This window comes from Aethalodelphis obliquidens, unplaced genomic scaffold (assembly GCF_003676395.1).
Source record: "Aethalodelphis obliquidens isolate GAN/ISIS:26980383/991018 unplaced genomic scaffold, ASM367639v1 scaffold21, whole genome shotgun sequence".
Lineage (NCBI taxonomy): Eukaryota > Metazoa > Chordata > Mammalia > Artiodactyla > Delphinidae > Aethalodelphis > Aethalodelphis obliquidens.
The window spans coordinates 27,086,676-27,112,568 of NW_020837965.1; the positions used below are offsets into that span (position 1 = coordinate 27,086,676).

At 45.4% G+C, this 25,893-nt stretch overlaps 1 protein-coding gene across 1 annotated transcript in view; it reads left to right on the top strand.

Annotated features, from left to right (window-relative positions):
• Positions 1 to 25,350, top strand: part of TDRD9 (tudor domain containing 9) — a 114,429-nt gene extending 89,079 nt beyond the window's left edge. Inside the window, exons 25-36 of the mRNA XM_027120685.1 lie at positions 1,124 to 1,235; positions 2,321 to 2,533; positions 2,816 to 2,905; positions 3,405 to 3,665; positions 4,799 to 4,954; positions 6,167 to 6,237; positions 7,982 to 8,091; positions 8,637 to 8,733; positions 9,931 to 10,069; positions 15,997 to 16,115; positions 23,252 to 23,324; positions 24,632 to 25,350. Of these exons, the coding sequence (XP_026976486.1) occupies positions 1,124 to 1,235; positions 2,321 to 2,533; positions 2,816 to 2,905; positions 3,405 to 3,665; positions 4,799 to 4,954; positions 6,167 to 6,237; positions 7,982 to 8,091; positions 8,637 to 8,733; positions 9,931 to 10,069; positions 15,997 to 16,115; positions 23,252 to 23,324; positions 24,632 to 24,733 (1,543 nt within the window). The 3' untranslated portion in view covers positions 24,734 to 25,350. The remainder of the gene's footprint in view (positions 1 to 1,123; positions 1,236 to 2,320; positions 2,534 to 2,815; positions 2,906 to 3,404; positions 3,666 to 4,798; positions 4,955 to 6,166; positions 6,238 to 7,981; positions 8,092 to 8,636; positions 8,734 to 9,930; positions 10,070 to 15,996; positions 16,116 to 23,251; positions 23,325 to 24,631) is intronic.
• Positions 25,351 to 25,893: the final 543 nt, after the last annotated feature.

Below are 25,893 nucleotides of genomic sequence, written 5' to 3' on the forward strand. Positions count from 1 at the left end.
TTCTCTTCCTAAGCAGAGGAGAGTCTCCCTTGCCTTTAGCAGAGCCAGCAGCGGGACAAGACGCAGGTGCAGTTGCGAGCAGCCCGCCGCTTGCCAGCACAGGCCACCTGTCCCTGTTGAGCAGGGTGGGGGGGCCGGACTGCCTGCACGGGTCTGCTTGGCCCCCAGGCAGCTGCTGTGCAGTTCGCAGGCTGGCTTCTCTTGGACCAAATTAAATCGCCCTTCAGTGTTTCTGACAGATTACTTTGCCTTTTAGTCATATTCACACAGTGCTGTATGTAGGAATTCTCCCGCATCTTTTCTTGTTTGTAATCTTTTTAACCCCATGAGGAATTTGACAGGGATTTGAGGAATTGTTGAGGTAGGGAAGTATGTTCCATCGAGTTTCATCCAGTGTGGGATGGTTTGATTCTGCGAGTTTGGGAGTTGAGTGGGTTCAGTCTGTAATAACGTGGAGTAGGCCTGTCTTGCTGGGTAACTTAGCCTGAGTCACTCTTGTTTAATAAGTGGGTTGGAAAATTGGGAAGAGAGGTGGATCAGATCTCTTATAATTCTTCCTCTTCATTTAAGAATAAAATTATTAGGAAAGGAAACTTTTTATCAATTTATATTCATCTCCTGGAATTTTAGCATCTATTATATTATTGCTTCAAGGGATGAATGATAATTCTTCAGTTATTAGAAAATCATGTATGTGTTTCCTAACAACATTAAATAGGCTTAGATTCTTGTAGTTTTCTAAAAGTCAGAGTCAGTCACCTCTGAAACCACAAGTTAGGAAACATTGCGGGTCCTAGATTTAGAATTTATATCCTTAAAAGTAGATATTCCGGGGAAAAAAAAAAAAAGTAGATATTCCGTAACAGTCTTGACCTTTAGAATATATTCCTGAAGGGTAGTATGTAACTACTGGGGTACACACCCTCCCCCAGGGCAGCTCAGGAAGCCATCAGAAACTCACATTTCAGATAAGATTGACTTCGTTTGTCATCTCTGGCTTTAGGTATTTTATTAAAATGTTCTTTTCTTATAGAAACAGTGGAATAGTTCAAGCAGTAACTTCATATATGTAAACATGTTTTCTTTGTAATACTTTTATTGCCTTTTAAAATGTGTTAAATAGGGTGAATGTGGACTTCCAGAAGCAGACAGTTGATCCTGTGCAAGTCTCATTCAACACGTTAGACAGATCCCAGCTGATGACAGATCTCTTCTTAACAATTGATGTTACAGAGGTAAGAGTGGTGTGGTCCAATCATCAGTGCTTTTCTGTCTTCTTAATCTAGAGCTGTCATGTTGTATACATGAGATAGTGGATGTATAGAGACACTCGCCCACAGCCTGTGTACCTTAGTCATCTACACTGGACCCTTGAACAGTGTGGGGCTAATCCATGGGTAACTCACTGTCGGCCCTCCATATCCGTGGTCCCACCGCATCCTCAGATTCGACCAGCCACAGACCATGCAGTCCTGTAGTCTTTACTGTTGAAAAGTGTCCGGGTAAGCGGACCCTCGCAGAGCAAACCTGCCTTGTTTAAGGGTTACCTGTAGCAAATCTGGGTGAGCTTGAATTACTCTCACTTGCTGAATTGAAATGTGGCTGTAACACAAATGTGTAAACACAAATATTCATTCTAGAGTCAAAGTTTAATTTTTAAAATGTTAGTACATTTTAAAATCAGTTTTGGCGACAAGATACATGTAAAAATGTTAATTGGCATAATGCTGTTTGCTTGTGTAATTCAATTTACATCCACAAAACTAGCATTGGCACCATTATTCATTGGGGTATAGTTTTTATTTCTTCAAAATAAAATTTCAGTTAAAATGCATCGGGCTTCCTGGTAAATCCGTAGTTACCCTTCACTGGGAGACTTCCCCTAGAAACCTGGATGCCAGGAGACCGGAGAGCTCCAGCAGTGCGGCCCTGGCCCTCTTGCAGCGGCAGCAGGCGAGGACATCCACTCTCCCGTCCCCTCACTGCTCTTCCAGGGGGCTGTGCGTTCACCCCGCACCCAGCCCTCGCCACCCAGAGGGCGCCTGGGGCCCCTGGGGTCTGGTCAGGGATGGAACAGCCCTGCTCTCACGTGCCCCCCAGAGCCTACAGTGCTTGTGTGCCCGCAAGTCTTGTGCCTCCAGACAGCGTTCCTCACCGCGCTCAACCCGGGCACCCCCTCCCCCGTAGAACACTTAGGGACCGGGGAATCTGGCTAGTGACATGTAGTAGGGTGGAATGCCAGGGCTGCAGTTTGAGAGTCTGTGCCTCTTGACGGAAATCCTCGCTAGAGTTCATCTCTGCTCTTCCTCCTCGTTTTTAGGTGGTTGAAGTGGGGCACTTTTGGGGATACAGGATTGATGAAAAAAGCTCGGAGATTCTGAAAAAGCTTACTGCTGAAATCAGCCGTCTGAAGCTGGTGCCCTTGCCCGTTCACCCACATCCGGACTTGGTCTGTCTGGCTCCTTTTGCTGATTTTGATAAAGAAAGCTACTTCAGAGCACAAATCCTTTATGTTTCTGGAAATTCTGCTGAGGTATGTTTTTCTGTAACAAATCACTGAAAGGGAGATGAAACAGACTTATAGCAGTTGATAGAAAGTCTTTTCTAATCTCAAGTGGAAATTAAATATAAACTAATTACAGTTAGAAAAGTGGTCTAGTAGAAAAGTTACTTCCCTTAGTGACGTGAGGATTTAAGCCCCAGTTCCGAGGAATCCTGTGACGACAGCTGGGATGGACGGTCGCGTGGCCGTGGTTGGTGGCACACAGTGTTCGCCTGGGCCTGTACTAACTGAGGCACTTTCCTCATCCTCTAGGTGTTCTTTGTAGACTATGGAAACAGAGCGCACGTAGCTCTGGACGTCTTAATGGAGGTTCCCTGTCAGTTTCTTGAACTTCCCTTTCAGGTAAGGTCGCGTCGCCCCTGTGGCCTGAGAGCGTAAAGCTAGAAGGGTTCTGGAGGCCACGCGGCTGCCCCTCAGCTTATGGACAGGGCCAAGGCCCAGAGGGCTGGCATTCGTTTTGTCGTGCTCTTCGAATTTGGTTTCTGCTTTTTCCCAAAAATATATTGCTGTAGATATTTTTGCTAGTACTGCTTTTGGAGCAAGTTAAAATATATGGAGTGTTTCACACTTAGCAAAAAAAGGTAGTTTTAATTCAGCAGTAATTTCTAATGCTTTCCCACATGCACTTTCTAAAAGTTATTCTAAACTTTTTTTGTTTTCGAAAAGGAAAAACAAGTTTTTTTTACCTATGAAATCCTCACTTACCCTGAAACTGTTTTCAGTAGGATTTGTAGGAGATCAGTGGTGAGGATCCCAGCACCAGGGTCACTTTTCAGTGGTATTTGGGGTGAGTGTCTCACACATTTATAAACTGGCTCAGCTGTGCACTTCTGTCCCGTAGGCTTTGGAGTTTAAGATTTGCAAGATGCGCCCATCCGCGAGGTGTCGGGTGTGCGGCGAGCACTGGAGCGGCAGGGCCAGCCGGCGGTTCTCCTCGCTGGTCAGTGGCCGCGCCCTCCTCGTGAAGGTCTTCTCCGTGGTGCACGGCGTCCTACACGTGGACGCCTACCTCTCCTCGGCGCTGCAGGACGCCGTCAACGTGCGAGACGTCCTCGTCAAGGAGGGCTATGCCGAGCTGGCCGAGGAGCCCTATGAGTCCAAGGTGTGCGCTTCCGTCCTCCTTTTAGGAGCGTGTGTGTGTGTCTGAGTGTGTGTGTGCAGAGGGCGGGGGAGTGAGAGAGAAGGGGGGCCCTTTTCCTCTCTCAGGATATTGGGGGGTGAAGAGCTGGACAGTGTTCAGTGCGTTGAGGTCTGTGGTGCCCTCGTAAATGTCTTCAAGTTTCTTTGAGACCAAATTATGGTGGTCGAGTGCTGTTCTTGTTGGTTTCTGATTATGGAGCTGTTTTTTTTTTTTTGGAATGAAGATTATATGTGAAAATGTTCTCTGTTTGGGGATTTTTAAAAAAATGGATTCCAAGATTTATCTCCCTAAGGAAAGTAATCATATAAAATATTAGTTTCAAGTATTTTGAACATGTCGAAATGTCTTTCAGCTGTTTCTTTCACAATCAGTTCTGAAGCTATTTTTCTTGATCTGAAGGTTTGAGGTGCCACATTGAGGCTCATGTTGAAGGTGGTTTGTTTTTCCTTCTGTAATTTCTGCTGGGGATGAGGTGCTGAGTTGGGCAAGGGACAAACAAGCAGGAAAACGTCACTCTGGAGCTGGCTGGGTTGTGTTTCCATGTGGGAAAACACTTCCGGGGATCCTGGTAATATTCCCAATATGAAACTGACTTTTTTTTTTTTTTTTTTTTTTTTTGCGGCACGCGGGCCTCTCACTGCTGTGGCCTCTCCCGTTGTGGAGCACAGGCTCCGGACGTGCAGGCTTAGCGGCCATGGCTCACAGGCCCAGCCGCTCCGTGGCATGTGGGATCCTCCCGGACCGGGGCACGAACCCGTGTCCCCTGCATCGGCAGGTGGACTCTCAACCACTGCGCCACTGGGGAAGCCCGAAACTGACATTTTGTGTACAAAAAATTCTTTTTCTCACTCTTTTCAGTTATTTGATGGCTGAAAGGTAGTAAAGGCTAATGAATTGAGCCTTTAATGCATTGTTTTATTTCTTTTGTTTGAATTTTAAAATGTACTTGAGAAAATTATCTTTTGATACCTTAATAATCTAAAGATCACCTAAGAATAAGGTCATGCCTATGAAATACTTTGATTAGCTTGGAATAAAGTGCTTTTAGTACTGGTTTTCCTTTTAGCAAAATGAACTTTTCTTATTTTGTTCAGCAAAGCCATGAAGTTCTCAAGAGTCTCTTTTCCAAATCAGCAGAATATGTGACAGACATGTCCGTGCCATCCCCCTTGAAAGACGACAAAAAGTATCTGATCCGGATTTTGTTAGAGAGCTTTTCTTCCAATAAACTGGGTAACCCAAACTGCAAGGTAATTTATAGGAGCTATTTTAAAATACAGTTAAAATTAAAAAAAAATCATTCTACATTTATAAGCTGAATTGTAGCTAGTAGTCATGGTGGTTTTTTCTTTACTGTTTTTTTTTAAAATTAATTTATTTTTGGCTGTGTTGGGTTTTCGTTGCTGTGCGTGGGCTTTCTCTAGTTGTGGTGAGCGGGGGCTGCTCTTCGTTGTGGTGCACGGGCTTCTCATTGCTGTGGCTTCTCTTGTTGTGGAGCACAGGCTCTAGGCACGTGGGCTTCAGTAGTTGTGGCACGTGGGCTACAGTAGCTGTGGCTCATGGGCTCTAGAGCACAGGCTCAGTAGTTGAGGTGCACGAGCTTAGTTGTTCCGCGGCATGTGGGGTCTTCCCGGACCAGGGCTCGAACCTGTGTCCCCTGCACTGGGAGCGCAGAGTCTTAGCCAGTGGACCACCAGGGAAGTCCCATGACTAGTTCTTTTTTAAAACTAACCTTTCCAAAGGCGATGTTGAGTGACAACAATGCACAGCCTGGAAGTCGAGGATCGTATTTGATTGGGCAGACTTTCTGAGGACTTTCTGAGGACTTGAAGCCTGGGAGGCAGCGTCTCAGGTAGTTCTGAGGGCCTGCTCCGAAGAGGCGAAGGAGAAGCCAGGACGTGTAGGAATTTGCAACAAAACCAGGCAGTCGGACAGCAGGCAACATTTTCAGTCACAGCGACCAGTGCTCGTCTATCAGAGCAAGGGGAAGCACAGTGTGTGGGCTTTTGAGAACCAGCGTCAAGGCTTAGCTTCGTCCTGTGGAGGTGCTCTAGTCACTTGGCCCGTTTGGAGGAGGGCTGACGGGGACTCACTCTTACACTGCCCCAGCCTTTGGCTGTGGGGTCGTAGACCTGCTTATTTAACTGGAATAGTCTGCTGCCATGAAAAGAATACTTTCACTGAAGTCTTTGGCAGTGTTTCCTTTTTTTGACCAAAGTATGTGTATGTATTTATATATAGAGAGAAAGGAAGGTTAGCGAAACCATGGAAGGAATCAGTTGCACACCAGAAAAATACCTCCTTTAAGGCATTTTTCTCCCATTAAATCTCAAAGATGTTATGACTGACGAAGGTGTAGCTTTTTTCTTTTTTTAAACTATGAGCTGGCTTTTGGATTTTTAAAATGTATGTGAAGTGACATTTTACTTACTGGTAACATCTTGTATATTTTATGTGTACAGGCAATACTTCATGGGCCTTTTAACCCTTATGAACTGAGGTGTCATAGTCTGACCAGAATATCCAAGTTCAGGTATGATTAACTTAAGTTTCCCATGAAGTTTTTTTCTCTGGTCCTCTTTTTACAGAGCTCATCAGAAACTAACTTTTATTTATATCTGACCTGTAGGAATGTGATACTTTTTCTGACTCCTTCCAGCTTCTCCACTAGCTCCAAATCTGCGGTTCCCATTCTCTCTTATGTGAAAGCCATTCTGTATAAGACATGTTGGAGTATCTTTCATCAAAGCCTTCGTTTTTTCTGTTCTTACTGTAATTGTTATACATTCAGCAGGTCTGTGAGTGCCCCCTGTGTCCTGGGAGCAGCTGGGGAGAACAGTAGTGAACAAACACAGTTGGTGTCCTCCCCCAGATTATGGGTCCAGTGGGCAGAGGGTAGGACAGAGAAAGCCACTTATTTCAAGATAGGTTGATGAGGGTCTTGTTAGGGGCCATGGAACATTACGAAGGCATCTAAGAGGGGCCCCTGTCCACAGTCGGAAGGCCGTCGAGATTTTCCAGGGAAATCTGAGACCTGAAGCCTGCAGAGGAGTTAGACCAGGAGAAGTCCAGCTGTCAGGGCAGGCAGGGTGAGGGCTGGGTGGGGAGGATCCCAGCAGCAGGCATATGGGCCTTGGGTCACCTCTGAGGAAGTGGAGGGAAAGTGCGGGGGCTGCAGAGCCTCACGAGCCACGTGGGAAGCCTCACTGTGTGTACTTTATTTTTTAATTTTTTTAATTTTTTATAAATTTATTTATTTATTTTTGGGTGTGTTGGGTCTTCGTTTCTGTGCGAGGGCTTTCTCTGGTTGCAGCGAGCGGGGGCCACTCTTCATCGCGGTGCGCGGGCCTCTCACTGTCATGGCCTCTCTTGTTGCGGAGCACAGGCTCCAGATGCGCAGGCTCAGTAGTTGTGGCTCACGGGCTCTAGAGCGCAGGCTCAGTAGTTGTGGTGCATGGGCTTAGTTGCTCCGCGGCATGTGGGATCTTCCCAGACCAGGGCTCAAACCCATGTCCCCTGCATTGACAGGCAGACTCTCAACCACTGCGCCACCAGGGAAGCCCTGTGTGCACTTTAAATGGTCACTTCGGCTACAGGGTAGACCCTGGCTTCTCAAAGTCTCCTCCAGGACCAGCAGCAGACGCGTCCCCAAGAGCTTGTTAGAGATGCAGGGCTCAGCCCCACCCAGACCTTTCGAACCTGCATTTTCACAAGGTGTCCAAGTGCTCTGAGCACTTTAAAGTGTGCAGAGCTCCAGCATGAAGGATGCTCGGGTAGGCGCAGACCTCTGAGGCTGCTCACACCGTGCTCCAGAGCCGGACCACCGTGGACCGTGCCGAGTCCACGACAGGAGGTGCAGAAGTGGGCAGCTTTGTGAGAGCTTTCGGTGTGGACCCAACAGGCCGGTGCCTGATTAGAGCTGGTGATGGGGGAGGAGCGGGGGTGGGGGGCGCCCTGCTGGGCTCCGCTGGGGGGGGAAGGGGGCGGGTGGCCACGGCACAGAGGTCTGGGGCGCAGGTAGAGGTTCGGGCAGCGTCAGCACGTGGGTCCAGGGATGGCTGGGATCACACGAGGGGTGGAAGAGCGGAAGGGGTGGAGGACCAGTCCCAGGGCTCCAGCGTGAGGAGGCTCAGTGCAGACTGGGCCGTGGTGTGTTTCGCTTGTTGGGCCTGTGTTTGCATGTTGGACTGTCTTTGAAATGTGTTCCTCGCGGGTTTGGCATCACTCACTGCCTCGCGGGTGGAGGAGCAGCCGTCTCCCGACAGCTCTCCTTTCAGGCGTGTTCGGATTGAGAAGGAGAGCATCAACTCTGTCATCATCAGCGACAGCCCCGAGGACCTCCACCAGAGGATGCTGGTTGCAGCTTCCCTTTCGGTTAACGCCACCGGTGAGTGAAGGCCTGCTGTCCCTGCGGTGTTGCTCTTCTCTTCTTCCCCTTGACTCCAGTTCCCGGAACAGCTTGTCTTGTAATCAGTGAACAGCCTCACGCCTGTGTGCCATGTTTTAGACTGTTCCCTGAGTACATTGGCTGGTGGGAGGTTAAGAACTGGAGCATCATCACCTTTCCCGCTGTGCAGGGATGCGTGGACTGATTCCTTGATCATCCACTCATTCTACTGTGCTTGGCCACGAAGGAGAGCAAATCCAAGAGCTTGGCCCAGGGACAAACCCCACAGCCTAAGGAGGAGACAGGGAAGGCGAGAGTGACCAGACAGCACGGGTCCCCAAACGGGGTCAAAGCTCAGGATAAGGGGTTCCTCTTGGGGTGCTGTGGGGACCGACACCAGGGAGCACTTCTCTGCTGGGGCACATCTGTGGGCACAGACTCAACACAGGGAGGGAGGCCTGAGGACAAGGAGGAGTTGTGGGGAGGGAAGATGGCACACTCATTACGATGCGCCCAGCGCTGCCCTTGGCCGTGACTGTCCGCAGGGTCCACCATGCTGCTGAGGGAGACCTCGCTGATGCCGCACATCCCCGGCCTTCCTGCGCTCCTCAGCATGCTGTTTGCACCAGTCATGGAGCTCAGGTATGGGGTGCTCCCTCGTCTTGTCCCCAGGCTTTGGTAAGATGCGAACCCAGTGGGAGAAACGGGGCCCCTCCCTCCCTTTGGAGAGAAAGCGCTGATGGAAGTGTCCTTGGCAGGTCTGGAGGCTGGCCGCACCTCCCCCAGCTTCAGTGTGGTTGAGGGAGGCATTATGGTTATTTGCGGAGCTGCACTGAGACTCAGTGTAGAAAGAAGCTCCGAGAGCTGACAAGGACACGCAGCCTCACACGGGAGCGTGGCTTGAAGTGGGGCAAGGGATCAAAGTGGGTGGAGTGGAGGCCCAGCATCAGCACCGCGCTGATGGCTGTCCTGTTGTCAATGGGCTGTGGTTGTGACACCAAGTCTCCTGGCACCGGTTGTCAGTGGGAAACCATGCCCATCCCACTGGCGATGGTGCCACGAGGTAAGACTGCAGCGATGGCTCTTTCTCGTGCCAAGATCAGACAGGAACTCCTAGAGGCTTTAGTAAAGAGAAGTGTGTCAGTGAGCAGGGCTCGCTTTTTTTTTTTAAATTAATTAATTAATTTATTTTTGGCTGCATTGGGTCTTCATTGCTGCGCGTGGGCTTTCTCTAGTTGCGGCGAACGGGGGCTACTCTTCGTTGCAGTGCATGGGCTGCTCATCGCGGTGGCTTCTCGTTGTGGAGCATGGTCTCTAGGCGCGTGGGCTTCAGTAGTTGTGGCATGTAGGCTCAGTAGTTGTGGCTCACGGGCTCTAGAGCGCTGGCTTCAGTAGTTGTGACACACGGGCTCAGTTGTTGTGGCTTGCGGGCTCTAGAGTGCCAGCTCAGTAGTTGTGACGCACGGGCTTAGTTGCTCCACAGCATGTGGGATCTTCCCGGACCAGGGCTCGAACCTGTGTCCCCTGCATTGGCAGCTGGATTCTTAACCACTGCGCCACCAGGGAAGCTCCTTAATATTTTCTAATAACGTATAAGGGAAAAGAGTCTGAAGAGGGATATATACACATACATACGTATATATATCCAAATTGCTGTGCTGTATACCTGAAACTAACACAATATTGTAAATCAACTATACTTCAATAAGTAAATAAATATATATATACTATCTGTATATATAAAATAAACTCAGGCTGCCCATTCAAAAAAACAAAAACAAAAAACCCCGTGGCTTAACAATTTTGAAATATTAACTTTTCTCAAAACTTTTCATTTAGAGTTGATCGAGATGGCAAATGCTATACTGGAGTGCTCTGTGGTTTGGGGTGGAATCCGACTACAGGGGCCCCTCTCCTGCCGGAGCATGACATGGAGCTCGCATTTGACGTGCAGTTCAGCGTGGAGGATGTCATAGAGGTAAGGCTGCTGAGGTCATCATAGAGTGGGAGCTGCTGCTCGCTCTCGTTTTGCTGGTACAGCCATTTAGCAACAGGAGCTGTGTCTGACGCCGTGCTTAAAATGCAGGCGCACACCTCTGGTCCTGGAGGTGCTCGCTCTCCCTTGACCTGCCTGTTTTACTTTTCTGTGCAAAGTAGATTCCTGACAGGTGGTGCTCTCTGAATTTCTCATTAGGTACCTCCCGGCACAGTAAGCCTTCTGGGCAGTAGGACTGAACAGCAGGCAGCAAGACTGCCGTGTATGTCTACCCAGGCCTCACCCCAAGTCAGGACCAGCTGGACATCCTTGCTAGTTCCTGTTGGGGACTGAGGAAAGTCCTGCCCCACTCGGTCCTTTCCACACACACACGGTGGGGGGCTTGCTGGGCTGACCCTTGGGTGCAAACTCGACTCTGCAGCGGAAGTACCTATGCTGGTCTGGGACCAGATCAGTGCACAAGTTAAGGCTGACCATTTAGAGACTTGGGTGACAAAGTAATTTTATAGCTTTTGAATTTAATAATGAAAAATTTGGGCTTATGTTTTACATGCTTTTGTTTTTGTATTTCATTGTTGTAGTAACTCAGTTCTCTTGCATTTTACAAAATGAGAAACAAAGCTGGTCTTTCAGGACAGCTAGTTTGGAAGCACTCCTCCAGAGTGCTAGAAGTTCCATGGCGTCGCTGAGGTTGGCATAGCTGTGCAGGAGGGGGTGGGGTGGGGGAGGGGCGCTGGGTGGGGCCTGCGGTCTGGTCCTTTCTCCAGGGGGCATGTGGCTTTGTTGATTGAACTTGACTGCTCTTTCATGTAAATGGGCTTTGGGGCTTAAAAGTACTCCTTAGATCATAGACCTAGTCATGAAATGTAGAGCTGTAAAACTTCTAGAAGTAAATACAGGAGAAAATCTGTATGACCTTGGGTTTGGCAGTGAGTTTGTAGATGCAATGAAGCATAATCTGAAAGAAAAAATTGATAATTTGGACTTTATCAAATTAAAACCTGCTCTGCAGAAGACCCTGTTAAGAGGATGAAAAGACAAGCTACACACGGGGAGGAAATATTTGCAAATATGTATCTAAGGAAGGACTTTTGTTCATAATGTGTAGTGAACTCTTAAAACTCAATAAAATAAGCAACTAAATTAAATATGGATGGCAATAAACCAATGAAAAGGTGTTCAACATCATATGTCATTAGGAAAATGCAAATTAAGATCTCAGTGACGTACCTCTGCAGACCTATTAGAATGGCTAAAATCCAAAAAACTGAAAATACCCAGTGCTGGCAAGGATGTGGAGCAACAGGAACACTGTTACTGCTGGTGGGAGTGCATAGCGGGGCTAGTGTTTTGTGGAGGATAAGGTTCTTCAAAGTTAAACATACACTGACCGTAAGACCCAGGAGTCCTACTTTTAAGTATTTATCAAAGAGATTTGAAAACTTACATCCACATAAGACCTGTTTGTGAATATGGATTGCAGCATTCATAATAGCTAACACCTGGAAGCACTCAGGATGTCCTTCAGCAGGGGATGGACGAGCTGTGGCACAGCCGTATACAGTGGAGTACTCCTCAGCAATAAAGGGAGTGAGCAGTTGATGCCTGCAACAACGTGAGCGAATTTTAAATGCATGTTATTAAGTGAGAGAAGCCAGGACTCGGGGGCTGCAGATGGTATGATTCTATTCATATGACATTCTGAAAAAGGCCAGACTATAGGGACGGAAAACAGATTCGTGGTTCCTGGGGGCAGAGGAGTGATGGACCACAAAGGATACCACAGGGACTGGAGAGTGAAGGAGCTGCCCTGTGTGTGCTGCGGGGGTAGATGCATGGCTCTGTGTGCTTGTCAAAACCTGTAGTCTGACTACCAAATGTAAAATAGATGGCTAGTGGGAAGCAGCCGCATAGCACAGGGAGATCAGCTCGGTGACTTGTGACCACCTAGAGGGGTGGGATAGGGAGGGTGAGAGGGAGACGCAAGAGGGGGGGATATAGGGTTGTATGTATGTATATAGCTGATTCACTTTGTTATACAGCAGAAACTAACACAACATTGTAAAGCAATTGTACTCCAATGAAGATGTTAAAAAAAACAACAACAAAAAAACAAAAAATCCCATAGTCTGGGGCTTCCCTGTTGGTGTAGTGGTTAAGACTCCACGCTCCCAGTGCAGGGGGCCCGGGTTCGATCCTTGGTCAGGGAATTAGATCCCACGTGCATGCCGCAGCTAAGAGTTCGCCTGCCACAACTAAGGAGCCCATGTGCTGCAACTAAGGAGTCCACCTGCTGCAGCTAAGACCTGGTGCAACCAAATAAGTAAGTAAAAAAATAGTTTTTCCCATCTTGCAAGATGGCGGGTGAAAAGGCTGAGAAGCCAGATACTAAGGAGAAAAACCTGAAGCCAAGAAGGCTGATGCTGGTGGCAAGGTTAAAAAGGTGAAGCAGGTGAAGCAGGGGAAGCCCCACTGCAGCCGAAACCCTGTCCTGGTCAGAGGAATTGGCAGATATTCCCGATCGGCTATGTATTCCAGAAAGGCCTCGTACGAGAGGAAGTATTCAACAGCTAAATCCAAGGTTGAAAAGAAAAAGAAGGTGAAGGTTCTTGCTACTGTCACAAAACCAGTTGGTGGTGACAAGAATGGTGGTACCCGGGTGGTTAAACTTCGCAAAATGCCTAGGTATCATCCTACTGAAGATGTGCCTCGAAAGCTGTTGAGTCACCGCAGAAAACCCTTCAGTAAGCACGTGAGAAAGCTGCGCGCTAGCATCACTCCTGGAACCATTCTGGTGATCCTCACTGGGCGCCACAGAGGCAAGAGGGTCATTTTCCTGAAGCAGCTGAGCAGTGGCTTGCTACTTGTGACCGGGCCTCTGTCTCCCAATCGAGTTCCTCTGCGGAGAACACACCAGAAATTTGTCGTTGCCACTTCCACCAAAATTGATATCAGTGGTGTGAAAATCCCAGAACATCTCACTGATGCTTACTTCAAGAAGAAGAAACTGCGTAAGCCCAGGCACCAGGAAGGTGAGATCTTCGACACAGAGAGAGAGAAATACGAGATTACAGAGCAGCGGAAGGTTGATCAGAAAGCTGTGGACTCACAAATTCTGCGAAGAACCAAAGCTGCTCCTCAGCTCCAGGGCTACCTCCGCTCTGTGTTCGCTCTTACAAACGGAATTTATCCTCACAAAGCAGTGTTCTAAACTTCTTACAAAGAACCTAATTAAATAATTGGGTCCAAAAAAAAAATAAGTAAAAAAATAAATATTAAAAAAAACCCAACATAGTCCGTGGCCCGTGAAAGAGTGGAACTCTGATATATGCAATGCGCGCGCACGCACACACACACACACACACACACACACACACACACACACACACACCACCGACTAGGATTTGGGGGATAATTGCATTGAAGGGGGTGAGGGCAAAAGGAGCTTTGGAAAACACTTTTGACTGGAAATGGTAAGGCTCCTGTCTTCTACTTGGTAAAGTTGTTTCTCATGGAGTGCAAGTCATTTCTGAAACTGTGTGCTACTGGGCTTGAGCAACAGGGTAAATGGACGCAGGAGCCAGGTTTCTTATTACTAAACTTAGAGATGGACTTAGAAAGGAAGGCTAGAACACACCCTGTGGGACAGGGTGACTGAGAGACATGGTTCAGTAGGAATTCATGTTTAACTTACTGCATGCAAGTAAGTTACGTGTGTATACGTGATTTCGTACGCACGCACCAATAACCTAGCTCTCTGAGCGCAACAAATGACGACACCCCAGTAGCCATGAACAAACCCAGGGCCCAGATTGCGGTTTCTGATAGGATTTTCCAATAAAAGGAACCCGGGCTCCTTGGAGAAATGGGCAGAGGAAACACAGGATGAGCCTGGAGCTCCTTGTAGAGCCAGGAAGTAACGAAGCACTCAAGAAACAGAAGTGTGCAGCCTGTCGCAGGGACCTGGGAGGCCAGTGGCCAAGGTTGGGACAGAGCAACAGAATAAATCACGGGGTATTGGGTTATAACTCACAGTGTCCAAAGGGTGTAAACAAGTGATTGAATAAACAAATGGGGACGAGGAGACAAATCTTCCACTCAGGAGAATTCCCAGCAGTGCCCAGGAGGTGGAGCTTACACCTCCCCTGTTCCCTCCTCCCCGCTTTGAGAGTGGACTAGACTTAGTGACTGGCTTCCACGGAGCCTGGCAGACACTGCCTCGGCTAAGTGGCCAAGGCCAGCATCACCAGTGATCCGTCCTGGCGATGGTGCACACGTCCTGACGGGACGGGATGAGAAGGGCCCCCACCTCTGTGGGGTTTTCCCCAGAACTCAACCACCCCAACCTAATCATGAGAAAGGTGTCACATAAGCCCAGACTAGGGGGCATCTCACAAAATACCTGACCAGAAATCAGAACTGTCAAGGTCTCAAAAAACAGGAAAAGGCTAAGAAACTGCCCTGGACCAAAGGAGACCGGGGAGACGTGACAACATGTGCAGTGTGGTGGCCTGGATTGGGTCCGGGGATAGAAAGAGGACGTGAGTGGAAAAGGTGGTCAAATCCACATGGAGCCTGGACTCCAGTTAATAGTGATGTGCCCAGGTCAGCCTCTGAGTAGTGACAGATGGACTGCGGGTGGAAGGCGTTCGCGTCCGGGAGGGGTGCACGGAACGTCTGTTCTGTCTTCGCTGCTCTTCCTAAGTTTCAGATTACTCAAAGCAGAAGGTTCATTAAACACTATGACACAGGCTGGAACAAAATATGGCACGTTGTTGCTCTGGGGGCACTCCTCAGGCTTCTGTGGGAACGTTGCACACAGGGTGACAGCAGGGGCCGAGAGGGGCAGAAAGGGTGAAGGGGTCAGGTACATGGTGACCGGTGGTAACTGGACTTACTGTGCGGTGTATACAAGCACCGAATTATTCTTTTGTACCCCTGCAACTAACATACTGTCATGTACCAATTGTACCTCAATTGAAAAAACACACACAAGGGACTTCCCTGGTGGTCCAGTGGTTAAGAATCCTCCTTCCAATGCAGGGGACGTGGGTTCAATCCCTGGTCGGTGAACTAAGATCCCACATGCTGTGGGGCAACTAAGCCCATGTGCTCTAGAGCCTGCGTGCCACAACTACTAAGCCCACGTGCTCTGGAACCCGTGTGCCACAACTAGAGAGAAGTTCGTGCCGCAGCGAAAGACCCCACGTGCCTCAACTAAGACCTGATGCAGCCAAATAAATAAATATTAAAAAAAATTAAGGAAGAAAAGACACGCACAAAGTGAGAGGAACATATGGTCCTGCCTCGGTATCCGTGGGAGATTGGTTCCAAGACCCCCCTCAGATACCCAAATCTGCAGAAGCCCCAGTCCCTTATGTAGAGTGGTGCAGTGTTTGCATATAGCCTGTGCACACCACCCGCACACCTCAGATGGTCTCTGGGTTACTTACAAGACCCAACACAATGCAAACCCTGTGTAAATAGTTGCCAGTGTATGGCAAATTCAGGTTTTGATTTTTGGAACTTCATGGAATTTTTTTTTCCTGAATGTTTTTGATCCAAGGTTGGTTGAATCCACAGATACAGAGGGCTTACTGTGTATGTGATACAAGTAGATTTTGAACAGTGTAACCCCATGGGTTAAACTATTAAATTTTAGTAGAAGTTTAAAAAGTGTGCTTACACTGAAAAGTCTGAACCTTCCTTGCTGTTTTTTTTCTGTTATTGCTTCTTAAATTATTGATAGTGGTTATTGGTGTTATTTGTGGTGTTTTGATAATTTCTTCCAGAAACAGTACTGATGATAATCATGAAAATATGAAATCTGAATGCTTATGAATTATTTAAATGTGGAGTGGAATTCAATTATAGAAGAACCATATGAGTACGTTGCCATTTATTTACAGATTAATATTCTCAGAGCCGCTATTAACAAGCTAGTGTGTGATGGACCAAATGGATCGATGTGTCTTGGGCCAGAAAGGATCACACAGTTGCAGGATAATGCTCGGCAGAAACTTTTAGGGTGAGTTGTGTGATGACAAGTTTTCTTTCTTAGCTGTCTAGATTGTGAATGCCTTGAATTGTTTATGAGACGTGATAGACTGATCCTCTGACGCGGGGCGGCAGCTAGAGGTGCCAGACGGAGGCACCAGCCACCTGTGTCCTGATCGTCTGCCAGGAGCCAGGCAGCAAGTAGGGGCGGCTTGAGAATGTGATAAAGAGACCCTTTCAAATGGCACAGGCAGGTCGGAGGGAAACCACAGTGGGCACCTCAGGGGCAAAGGGAGGGAAGGGGCCTGGGCTGTGGAGGCTGAGAGGCTGTGTGGAGAGGACCAACTTACAGGAGTGGGCCCCGCTGTCGCGCTTCCCCCTCCCCCCCGACACTTGCTGGGCTCTCCGTTGGCCAAACCCAATCCGAATCCCTAGGACAGGGGCTCTTGTTGGTGCAGCCCGTGAGCCCAGGTCAGCCTGGACAGTTTAGAGGAGGCCGAGAAGGGAGGACAGACATGGGGGAGGAGCAAACAGAAGGCTCCCGGCACATCCAGTCCTGCGCGAGAACAGGGAGCAGTGGACACCTTTCAGAAAGGTGTTAGATAAACAGAGCTGCCTTAGCCATTGTGATAAAGGCTGAAAATATTTTTACGTGAACTTTGTGTTGAAGTTTAACATACGTACAGTGCACAGGTCATCTCAGTGTGTTTGCACGCAGTGAATGTGCCACGTGAGGGAAACCGTGTTATAAAACTTAAGAAGTGCTCATAAAGCTCATAAAGAAGTGCTCATAAAGTGCTCATAAAGTGCTCATAAAGCTAAAAGAAATCACCCAAAATGCGTATGGGAAGGAGCGGCAGGTCACCAAGTTGGCAGATGCTCCCCGTTCTTACACAGCTCTGCTCCCAACAGCACAGGATGCCTTCTCGCCAGGAAGGACCAGTCACCTGGTGCTCCTTTGCCTCTCCTTATTCCCTCTCTCTCCACCCCCGACGAGGGTGGCCGTGTCCTGACTTGCTGTGCTCTGGGTAGGTGGGGGTTAGGGTAGCAGTTCAGTGGTTTTAGTAAGTTTGCGGACTTGTGCTAACCATCACCACAACTCAGCTTTACAACAGTTCTGTCATCCCCAAAAGTTCGCTTATAAATACCTTAGAACAGTTGTGGTGATAGTCACACAAATCTATAAATTTACTAAAATTATTAAATTGTGTACTTAATTAGTTCATGGTACGTACCTCAATAAAGCTGTTTTTAGAAACACAAGTTCTTACGTTTGTCAGCAACTCCTGTTCCTACCCCCACTCGGGGCAACCACTGAGCTGCTCTTGGTCTCCATAGATTTGCCTTCTCTGAAAATTTTATATAAATGGCATAATGTTTTTAAAAAAAATCTGGCTTCTTTCATTGAGCATAATATGTTTGAGGTTCATCCGTGTTGTAACATGTTTGTTCTTTTTGACAACTGAATAATACTCCACTGTTTGTGTATGCCACATTTCCTTTATCCATCCATTCACCAGTTGATTAAATGTTTGGATTGTTTCCAGTATTTGGCTGTTACGAATAATGCTACTCTGGAAAGTCATGTAAAGTCTTTGAGTGAACATATATTTTCTTCTCTCTCGGGTAGATATCTAGGAGTAGAATTGGTAGGTTGTATAGTAAGTTTATGTTAATTTTTTAAGAAATGGACAAACTGTTTTCCAAAGTGACTCGCATATTACATTCCCACCAGCAACATATGACAGTTCCAGTCTCTTCACATCCTTGCCTGCACCTGGCATTGTCAGTGTATTTTTTGTTGTACTTAATCTAGTGGAGTTACGGTAGTATCTTATTGTGGTTTTAATTTGCATTTCCTTAATAACTAATGATATAAAAGATCTTTATATATCCTTATTAACCAGTCATACACCTTTTCTGGTGAAGTATCTTCAGATCTTTTCCCTGTTTTTTAATTGGTTTGATTGTCGTCTTATTGAGTTACAGAAGTTCTTTATAAATGCTAGCTAAAAGTCTCTTCCGAATATGCAATTTGCAGATATTTTCCCCATCGCATAGCTTGTCTTTTCATTTTCTTAATGGCATATCCTAAAGAACACGTTATTTATTTTGATGGTGTCCACTTTAGCTTTTTAAAAAAAAATTTTATGGTTTATGCTTTTGGTGTTATATCTGAAAAATCCTTGCTAAACCCAACTTCACAGAAGAGTTTTCTTTCTCTCTGTTTTCCTCTAGTTCTTATATTTACTTATGGTACTGAGGTCTTTGATCCATTTTGAGATGATATTTGTATATGGTGTGACGTGTAAGAGTCTTAAGTTCATTTTTTCACATATGAACATCCAGTTGTTATAACACCATTTGCTGAAGAACTGTCTTTTCCCCCTCTGAATTGCCTTGGCACCTGTCAAAAATCAATTGGCCATAAATGTAAAGGTTTATTTTTGAACTTCCTATTTTGTTCTGTTGATTTATGTCTGTCTTTAATAGAAATTGGGTAGTGTTAGTCCTCATATTTTGTTCTTCTTTTTCAAAGTTGTTTTTTTTACTCTTTTAGATCCTTTTACTTTCCATATAAAATTTAAGATCGGCTTGTCCATTTCTACAACAAACCTTGCAGGGTTGTGATGGGGATTGTATTGAATCAGTAGATCAGTTTGAGGAGAACTGCCATCTTAACAGTGTTGAGTTGTACAATGCACTGAGCTGGAATGTCTGTTAGATATCCTTTAATTTCTCTTAACACTTTTTATGGTTTTCAAGTGTGCAGTATTTTGTTAAATTATTTCTATTTTAGTCTTTTTGATGCTATTGTGAGTTTAGATTGTTTTCTTTATTTTTGCATTGTTCATTGCTAGAAATGAACAATTGATTTTTTTTTTTTTTTTTTTTTGGCAGTACACGGGCCTCTCACTGTTGTGGCCTCTCCCATTGCGGAGCACAGGCTCCGGACGTGCAGGCTCAGTGGCCATGGCTCACGGGCCTAGCCGCTCTGCGGCATGTGGGATCTTCCCGGATCGGGGCAAAAACCCGTGTCCCCTGCATCGGCAGGCGACTCTCAACCACTGCGCCACCAAGGAAGCTCGATTTTTATATATTGATCTTTTATCCAGTGACCTTGTTAAACCTGTTTGTTAGTGCCAGTAGTTTTTGTAGCTTCTTTAGGATTTCCTACATACAGGATGAGTAAAGACAGTTTTACGATGAATAAGACAGTTTTACTGCTTCCTTTCCAATCTGTACACTCTTAATTTCTTTTTCCTGTTTATTATACTGGCTAGAACTCTCTGTATTGAGCTGAATAGAAGTGGTGAGAACATACATCTTTGCCTTGTTCCCAGTTTTGGGGAGAAAGCATCGTTTTTCACTACTAAGTATGTTAGCTGCAGGTTAGCTGCAGGGTTTTTGTAGAGGCTCTTTATCAGGTTGAAGGAGTTCCTTTCTATTTCTAGTTTGCTGAGAGCTTTCATCAGGAAAGAATGTCACATTTTGCCAAATGCCTTTTCTGTATCTGTGAGATAATCATGTGTTTTTTTCTTTGATTTGTATGGTATATTACATTAATTGCTTTTTGGTTGTTAAAACTAGCCTGCATTCCTGGGATGAATTCCACATAGTGTGTAATTCTTTTTATAAACTTGTTTTATTTTTATTTATTTTTTAAATTTATTTTTATTTTTGGCTGTGTTGAGTCTTTGTTGTTGCATGCAGACTTTCTCTGGTTGCAGCAAGCGGGGGCTACTCTTTGTTGCAGTGCGCGGGCTTCTCACTGCGGTGGCTTCTCTTGTTGCGGAGCTCTAGGCGTGCAGGCTCAGTAGCTGTGGCTCGCAGGCTCAGTAGTTGTGGCACACGAGCCTAGTTGCTCTGCAGCATATGGGATCTTCCCGGACCAGGGCTCAAACCCGTGTCCCCTGCATTGGCAGGTGGATTCTTAACCACTGCACCATGAGGGAAGTCCCTATAAACTTGTTTTATAGCAAACAAGTTAAAGGTTTTTAATAGGTTTTTGCTAAAGATATTTCATCCGTGTTCATGAGGGTTATTGGTTTCACAAGATATCACAAGTTTTCTTGTGATATCTTTGTCTGATTTGGTATCAGAGTAGCACTGGCTTCATAGAATGAGTTAGGAGGTGTTTCCTGCTATTTTCTGAACAAGTTTATATAAGATGGATATTTCTTTAAATATTTGATAGAAATTACTAATGAAATCATTTGAGCTTGGACTTCTCTTTGTGGGGAGATTTTAAATTACTAATTTCTTGTGTTTTAGGTCTGTTCAGATTTTCTTTCTTCTTAAGTCAGTTTAGCTTAGCTAAAGTTTATTAATTCTGTTGACCCCTTTAAAGAACTAACTTTTGGTTTTGTTGATTTTTTTTCCCCCCTAGTGTTTATCTTTTTTCTGTTTCATTGATGTTCACTCTCATAATGATTATTCCCTTACTTCTGATTGCTTTGGGTTAGCATGCTTTTTTTCTAGTTTCATAACTTATAAGCTTAATTATTGTTTTGAGACCTTCTTTTCTGTTACAGACGTTTAAAGCTATACATTTCTCTCCGTTACTGTTTTTGCTGCATCCCATACTTCTTGATTTGTTGTATTTTGATTTTTATTCTTTGTAAAATATTCTCTAGTTTCCCTTGTGATTTCTTCTTTGATGGGTTATTTAGAAGTATATTGTTTAATTTTCAAGTATTTTGGCATTTTTCAACTTTTTAAAATGTTGATATATAATTTATTTCTGTGTAGGTATTATACATACTTGGAATGATTTCAGTCTTTCAGAATTTCTTTTAAAATTTTTTGAGGCTTGTTTTATGGCCTGACATACAGTCTTTCCTGGAAAATGGTCCATGTTCACTTGAGAAGACTGCACGTCTGTTGTTGCGGGGGGTGTTTTGTAGATGTTGGGTGGATTGAGTTGGTGTCCTAGGACTCACTGTCTTTGCTGGTTTTCTCTCTAGTTCTGTAATGTTGAAACTGGGATATTAAAATTTCGAACTAATTATTGAGTTATTTCTTTTTTCAAGTCTGTCAGCTTTTCTTTTATGTCTTTTGGGGCTCTGTTAGACACGTTTATGTTTATAATTTTTGTATCTTTCTGATGTATTAGTCCTTTTGTCATTATGAAATCTCTCTTTTTATTCTAGTAATATTTCTTGTTTTAAAGTCTATTTTGTCTGATATTAATATAGCTACTCTGGCTTGGTTTTGTTACTGTTTGCATGGCATATCTTTTCCTATCCTTTTACTTATAACCTATTTGCATCTTTGAATTTTTATAAATGATTTTTCTGCCCTATTCCTGCTCTCCTCTCCTTTGGGACTCCCATTTTACATGTGTTTGTGTACAATTGATGTTGTCCCACTGATCTCTGAGGCTCTGGTCATTTTTCTTCAGTCCTTTTTCTCTCTGTTGTTCAGATTAGTTAGCTTCTATTGATCTATCCTTAAGTTTACTGATTCTTTATTTGTGCATCTCACACCTGCAGATTTTGGTCTCCTACATAAGGAATTTTCCATTTTAGTTATTGTACCTTTCAACTCTAAAATTTCTCTTTGGTTCTGTGTATAGTTTTAAATTTTTATTGAGATTACCTTTGAGTCATTACCATCATATTTTCCTTTATTTCTTTAAACACAGTTTGCTTTAATTCTTTGTATGTACTTGAAGTGACTTTTTTAAAGTCTTACCTGCTAAAACCACATCTGAGTCCACTCAATCAGCTTCTGTTGGCTGTTCTTTTTTTTGTTCCTGAGTATGGGTCACACATTCCTGTTTCTTCACAAAATATCATAATTTTTGCTGAAAATTGGACATTTTAGATAACGTAGTGTATTAATGTAGGGTTTTGATTACTCCCTGCAGAATTCTGCAGAATCAGTTTCCCCACCATGTTGTAAGGCCACTAATGCCTGTTTTTTTAATTCTTCTTTTTATTTTTCAGCCTGGCTTGTTAGGGGTCATCCTTGTGTCTGCGTTGCTTAGTGCTCAGCCAATGATTAGTGAGAAGTTGTGCTTAAATACCTAAGTCATTAAGGCTTCTGCCCTCTGCCGGTGGGTCTCTGTGTGGGTCAGGTAGTACATCCAAAGTTCAGGCAGTTTTGAAATCTGGCTTTTATTTCTTGCCAGGGCTTTCCTGTGCGTGCATGCCACCTTCTAGTCGGCCAGGGCTGTGTGGCAGGCCAGGGGCCTTCGTAGGTCTCTGCTGCACGTGTGTGTGCAGCTTCTCCGTCAGCTAGGGAATGTGTGGTGAGCCCGACTAGCCTCTGCGGCACTCGTTTCCAGGATCTCCCTCTTGCATTTCTGGATTGTCAGCTGGTCTGCTGCTGGCCCCAAGCAGGACCAGGGCAGAAGGCTCCCAGAGCTGTGGGCTTTCTCCATTTATTTCCTACTGAGGTTGCCATTTTTACTGACAGTGCTGCCAGGCATGAGGGTTTTTACCCTCTGCTCCAAATCAAGTAAATTCAGTCTGGCAGTGAAGATGCCTGTTTTCACCCTGGGAACACTAGGGTGCCAGGTTGAGCTGGTGGGGTGGGTGTGAGTGGTGGGTGGGAGTAGCCCCAGGCATGAATTCCACAGACTCCACTGTTGTTACCTGGAGTTCAGCAGTTTTTTGTGAATGAATGCTTCTGAATTTGCTTTTGGTTAATATCCAGAGTCTTCAGGCATGTTTTTTGGACGATTTTGTCTAGTTTTATAGTTGCTTGGAGGGGTGGTGCAAGAAGATTTGCAGACTTCTTTACACTCTTATTGCTAGAATTCTCTATCTCTGCCTTTTTAAGCTGATGACATTTCCAACTTGTCATGGCTGCTTAAGAATAAATGGTATAAAAGATCCTCTTACATTTCCTAGAACTTGACTCAGTAACCCAGGCGATGTGTGGTAACGGAGCAGCTCCACTGGTTACTAGGGGAACACAGAAAACAAGGGTCAGTCTTACAGACCCACGTTGCTCCATTTTTTTTGTTTTTGAATGTATAGGGGGTTAAAATATTCTCTGATCATAATTACATAAATTTTGACCTTTAAGAAACTTATTGGAGTTACAATTCTGAGGGAAAGTACATAGGATTTAAATCTCATTTTAAAAATCACAGTAGTGTTTTCAATTACTAATGTATAATTAAGGTGACTTAAACTCTCTTTTTTTAAATTTTAGTTTGTTCTGTCCATTGAAACCAAGAGAGAAGATTGTTCCTAAGTGGCATGAAAAACCATATGAGTGGAATCAGGTGAGTGAGAAATAGATGGCCACGTGAGCAGCCTACCACCAGGATTGATGGGAACAGAACTCTTGATGGATTCAGGGGCTCCAACAGGGTTGGTGGAGGATGCCCGGGGAGCAGAGGGAGCCTGGCGGCAAAGTGTGTGGTTCTTTGGTTAACGGGGCAGGGTCACAGGCCACACTGGCTGTTTCTGGATAGTATACTCTGTGTAATGTCTTGGTGAAAAATTAGACCTCAGGCTTATTATCCTTTAATTTTGGATAAAACAGGTATGAATGTTTGGATTAGCTTTTAGGGTACATTGGTTGTTGTTGGAGTGGCTTGGAGACATCCACCTTCTCACTGTGCCCTCACATGGCAGAGAGAGTGGTGTCTCTCTGGTGTCTCTTCTTATAAGGGCATTAATGCCATCCTAATCCCATCATGGGAGCCCCACTGTCATGACCTCATCTAACCTGAATAACCTCGCAAAGGCCTCATCTCACCTGAATAACCTTGCAAAGGCCTCATCTCCAAATATCATCACATTGGGGATTTGGAAGACACAATTCAGTCCATAGCAGTTGTGAAGTAGGGCACAGCCCATATGGGGCACCTTGACATTTCCTGTCTGTAAGATTTAGAGTAAAATGTAATTTCAGGAAAGGAACTCAGGGAGGAATTTGAAGCTTTAATCCTAGAGCCAAGGATGTCTTTATAAATAAACCGGCTGGGGCACTAGTTCCTCATCCCTTTGGCAGTGGAAGTAGGCTACCACCCCTGGAGATGGTGTTGTCCCACTCTGAGTCTGGAAGTGACTTCTGCTGCAGAATGTTCCTTCTCTCCATGTGCTCCATGACTGGTTTCCCCTGTTAGAGCCCTGAGGACCAGTCCCTGGGGCCAGCTCCATCATGTGCACAGAGCTGTGCCCCAGCCACCTCTCCTACAGCCTCCACGGGGGTGTTTGAGGCTAATAGCAGGGCTTACTTTGAAAGCAGAATTTCATTCTGAGGTTGGTGTGGTTTAGAAAACTTACATGCTTTAATGCCTCTGTTCACGTTTACTGTTCACAGTTACATAGGAAGGAATGTATGGGAGATTTCCGGGTAAAGATTGCCATATTATTAGGATGAATTTAAAGATGAAATAGCAGATATATAGTATTTATTGTTGTGAGAATAGAGAAGCGTTCTGTAAATATTTTTAGAAAATTAAAAGAGTAGTTTCTGCTATCTTATGTGTCTATGTATATGTGTGTGTATAATTTTATTTGTTTTACTTTATGTCTAGAAAAGTCCCATTGCAGAGCCTGACTGGTCCTTTTGCCCCGATAGGTTGATCTGAAGCTGGTGATGGAGCAGGCAGACCGGGAGAGCAGCAGAGGGAAGAACACCTTTCTGTACCAGCTGCACAAACTGATTGTCCTCAGTTCCTAGACGGGACGCAGGCTGTACCCAGCCCTCCTGGGGGCCACGGAGGCCTGTTAAAGGCTCCACCCGCCGGCTGCCTCCCTCTGTCCACTCCGTCTGAAAGACCTTCTCGGTCCCAGTTCCTTTCCTCTTCGGATGGTGGCTGGAGAGTGGTATTTCTGTTCAAGTGAAAGATCGGGAAAAGTCTAGTCTTTTCTAGAAACAGAAGATCACTGTATTAATAAACATTTGGGGAAAAGTTATTCTGAAAGAAGACTTCATTTGGAAAAAGCTGTATTTTGCTTTCAATTTACTAAGGTAAATATAAGTGGCTAATTTTTCATGTAAGGTTCTAGAACATGCTTGTATGTTCTGTTTTGTTACAGTGATTTAAACCTGGGGCACAGGAGAAACCAGGGCTCCCAGTGTACCACAAGGGGAAAGCTGTGTGTTTTTTTCAAAACCATGTGGCATTTTCTCATTTTTTTTCCATGAAGGAAAATACCTAATTTTGGTAAAACTACTTCAGTTTTGTATATTTTAGGTTTCTACTTAAGTTAAATTCTTAGTCCACATTTTGGAAATTAGAGAGATTACCTGGTCATTAGTATATCTATGTTAAAACAATAAAAGCATTAGACTGAGTTTGTTTCTGACAGTTATTAGAGGAGATTAAAAGGTATTTCATTCTGAAAAAAATCCAAATTTCTAAAACTTATAAAGGAATATAGACTTCTTTTTAAAAGTCAACTTTTGTCAGACAGGGTTTCACCAGAAAAGCAGAGCCACTGTAAATGCAGCAGTAAATGAGATCTGAGTTAGCTCTTACACGAGCGTGACAGGAGCTGGAGTGAAGGTCTGGAAGGGCCAGTGGGCGGATCGGAGAAATGGTGCACCTGAGCCGGCTGCTTACAGGCGGACAGTTTGAGGCTTGTGAGAGCACACATACTTGGTCAGCAACGTGGGGTCATGACCAGGAGCTCATGTAGAGAACTCGAAAACCACCCCGTCTAGGGGAGCTTCTATAAACTGGGGGCCTGGCCAAGGGCTGTGCTGGGCCGGCAGCCAGGAAGCACGCTGGATGCTGAGTGTGCCGGCAGCAGCGGCTGCGCCCGACACGACCGTCTGAGCACATGGCCCCCACTTCACCTGTGCCTCAGTCTTGCTCAGCTGCTTCTGAGGCAGCC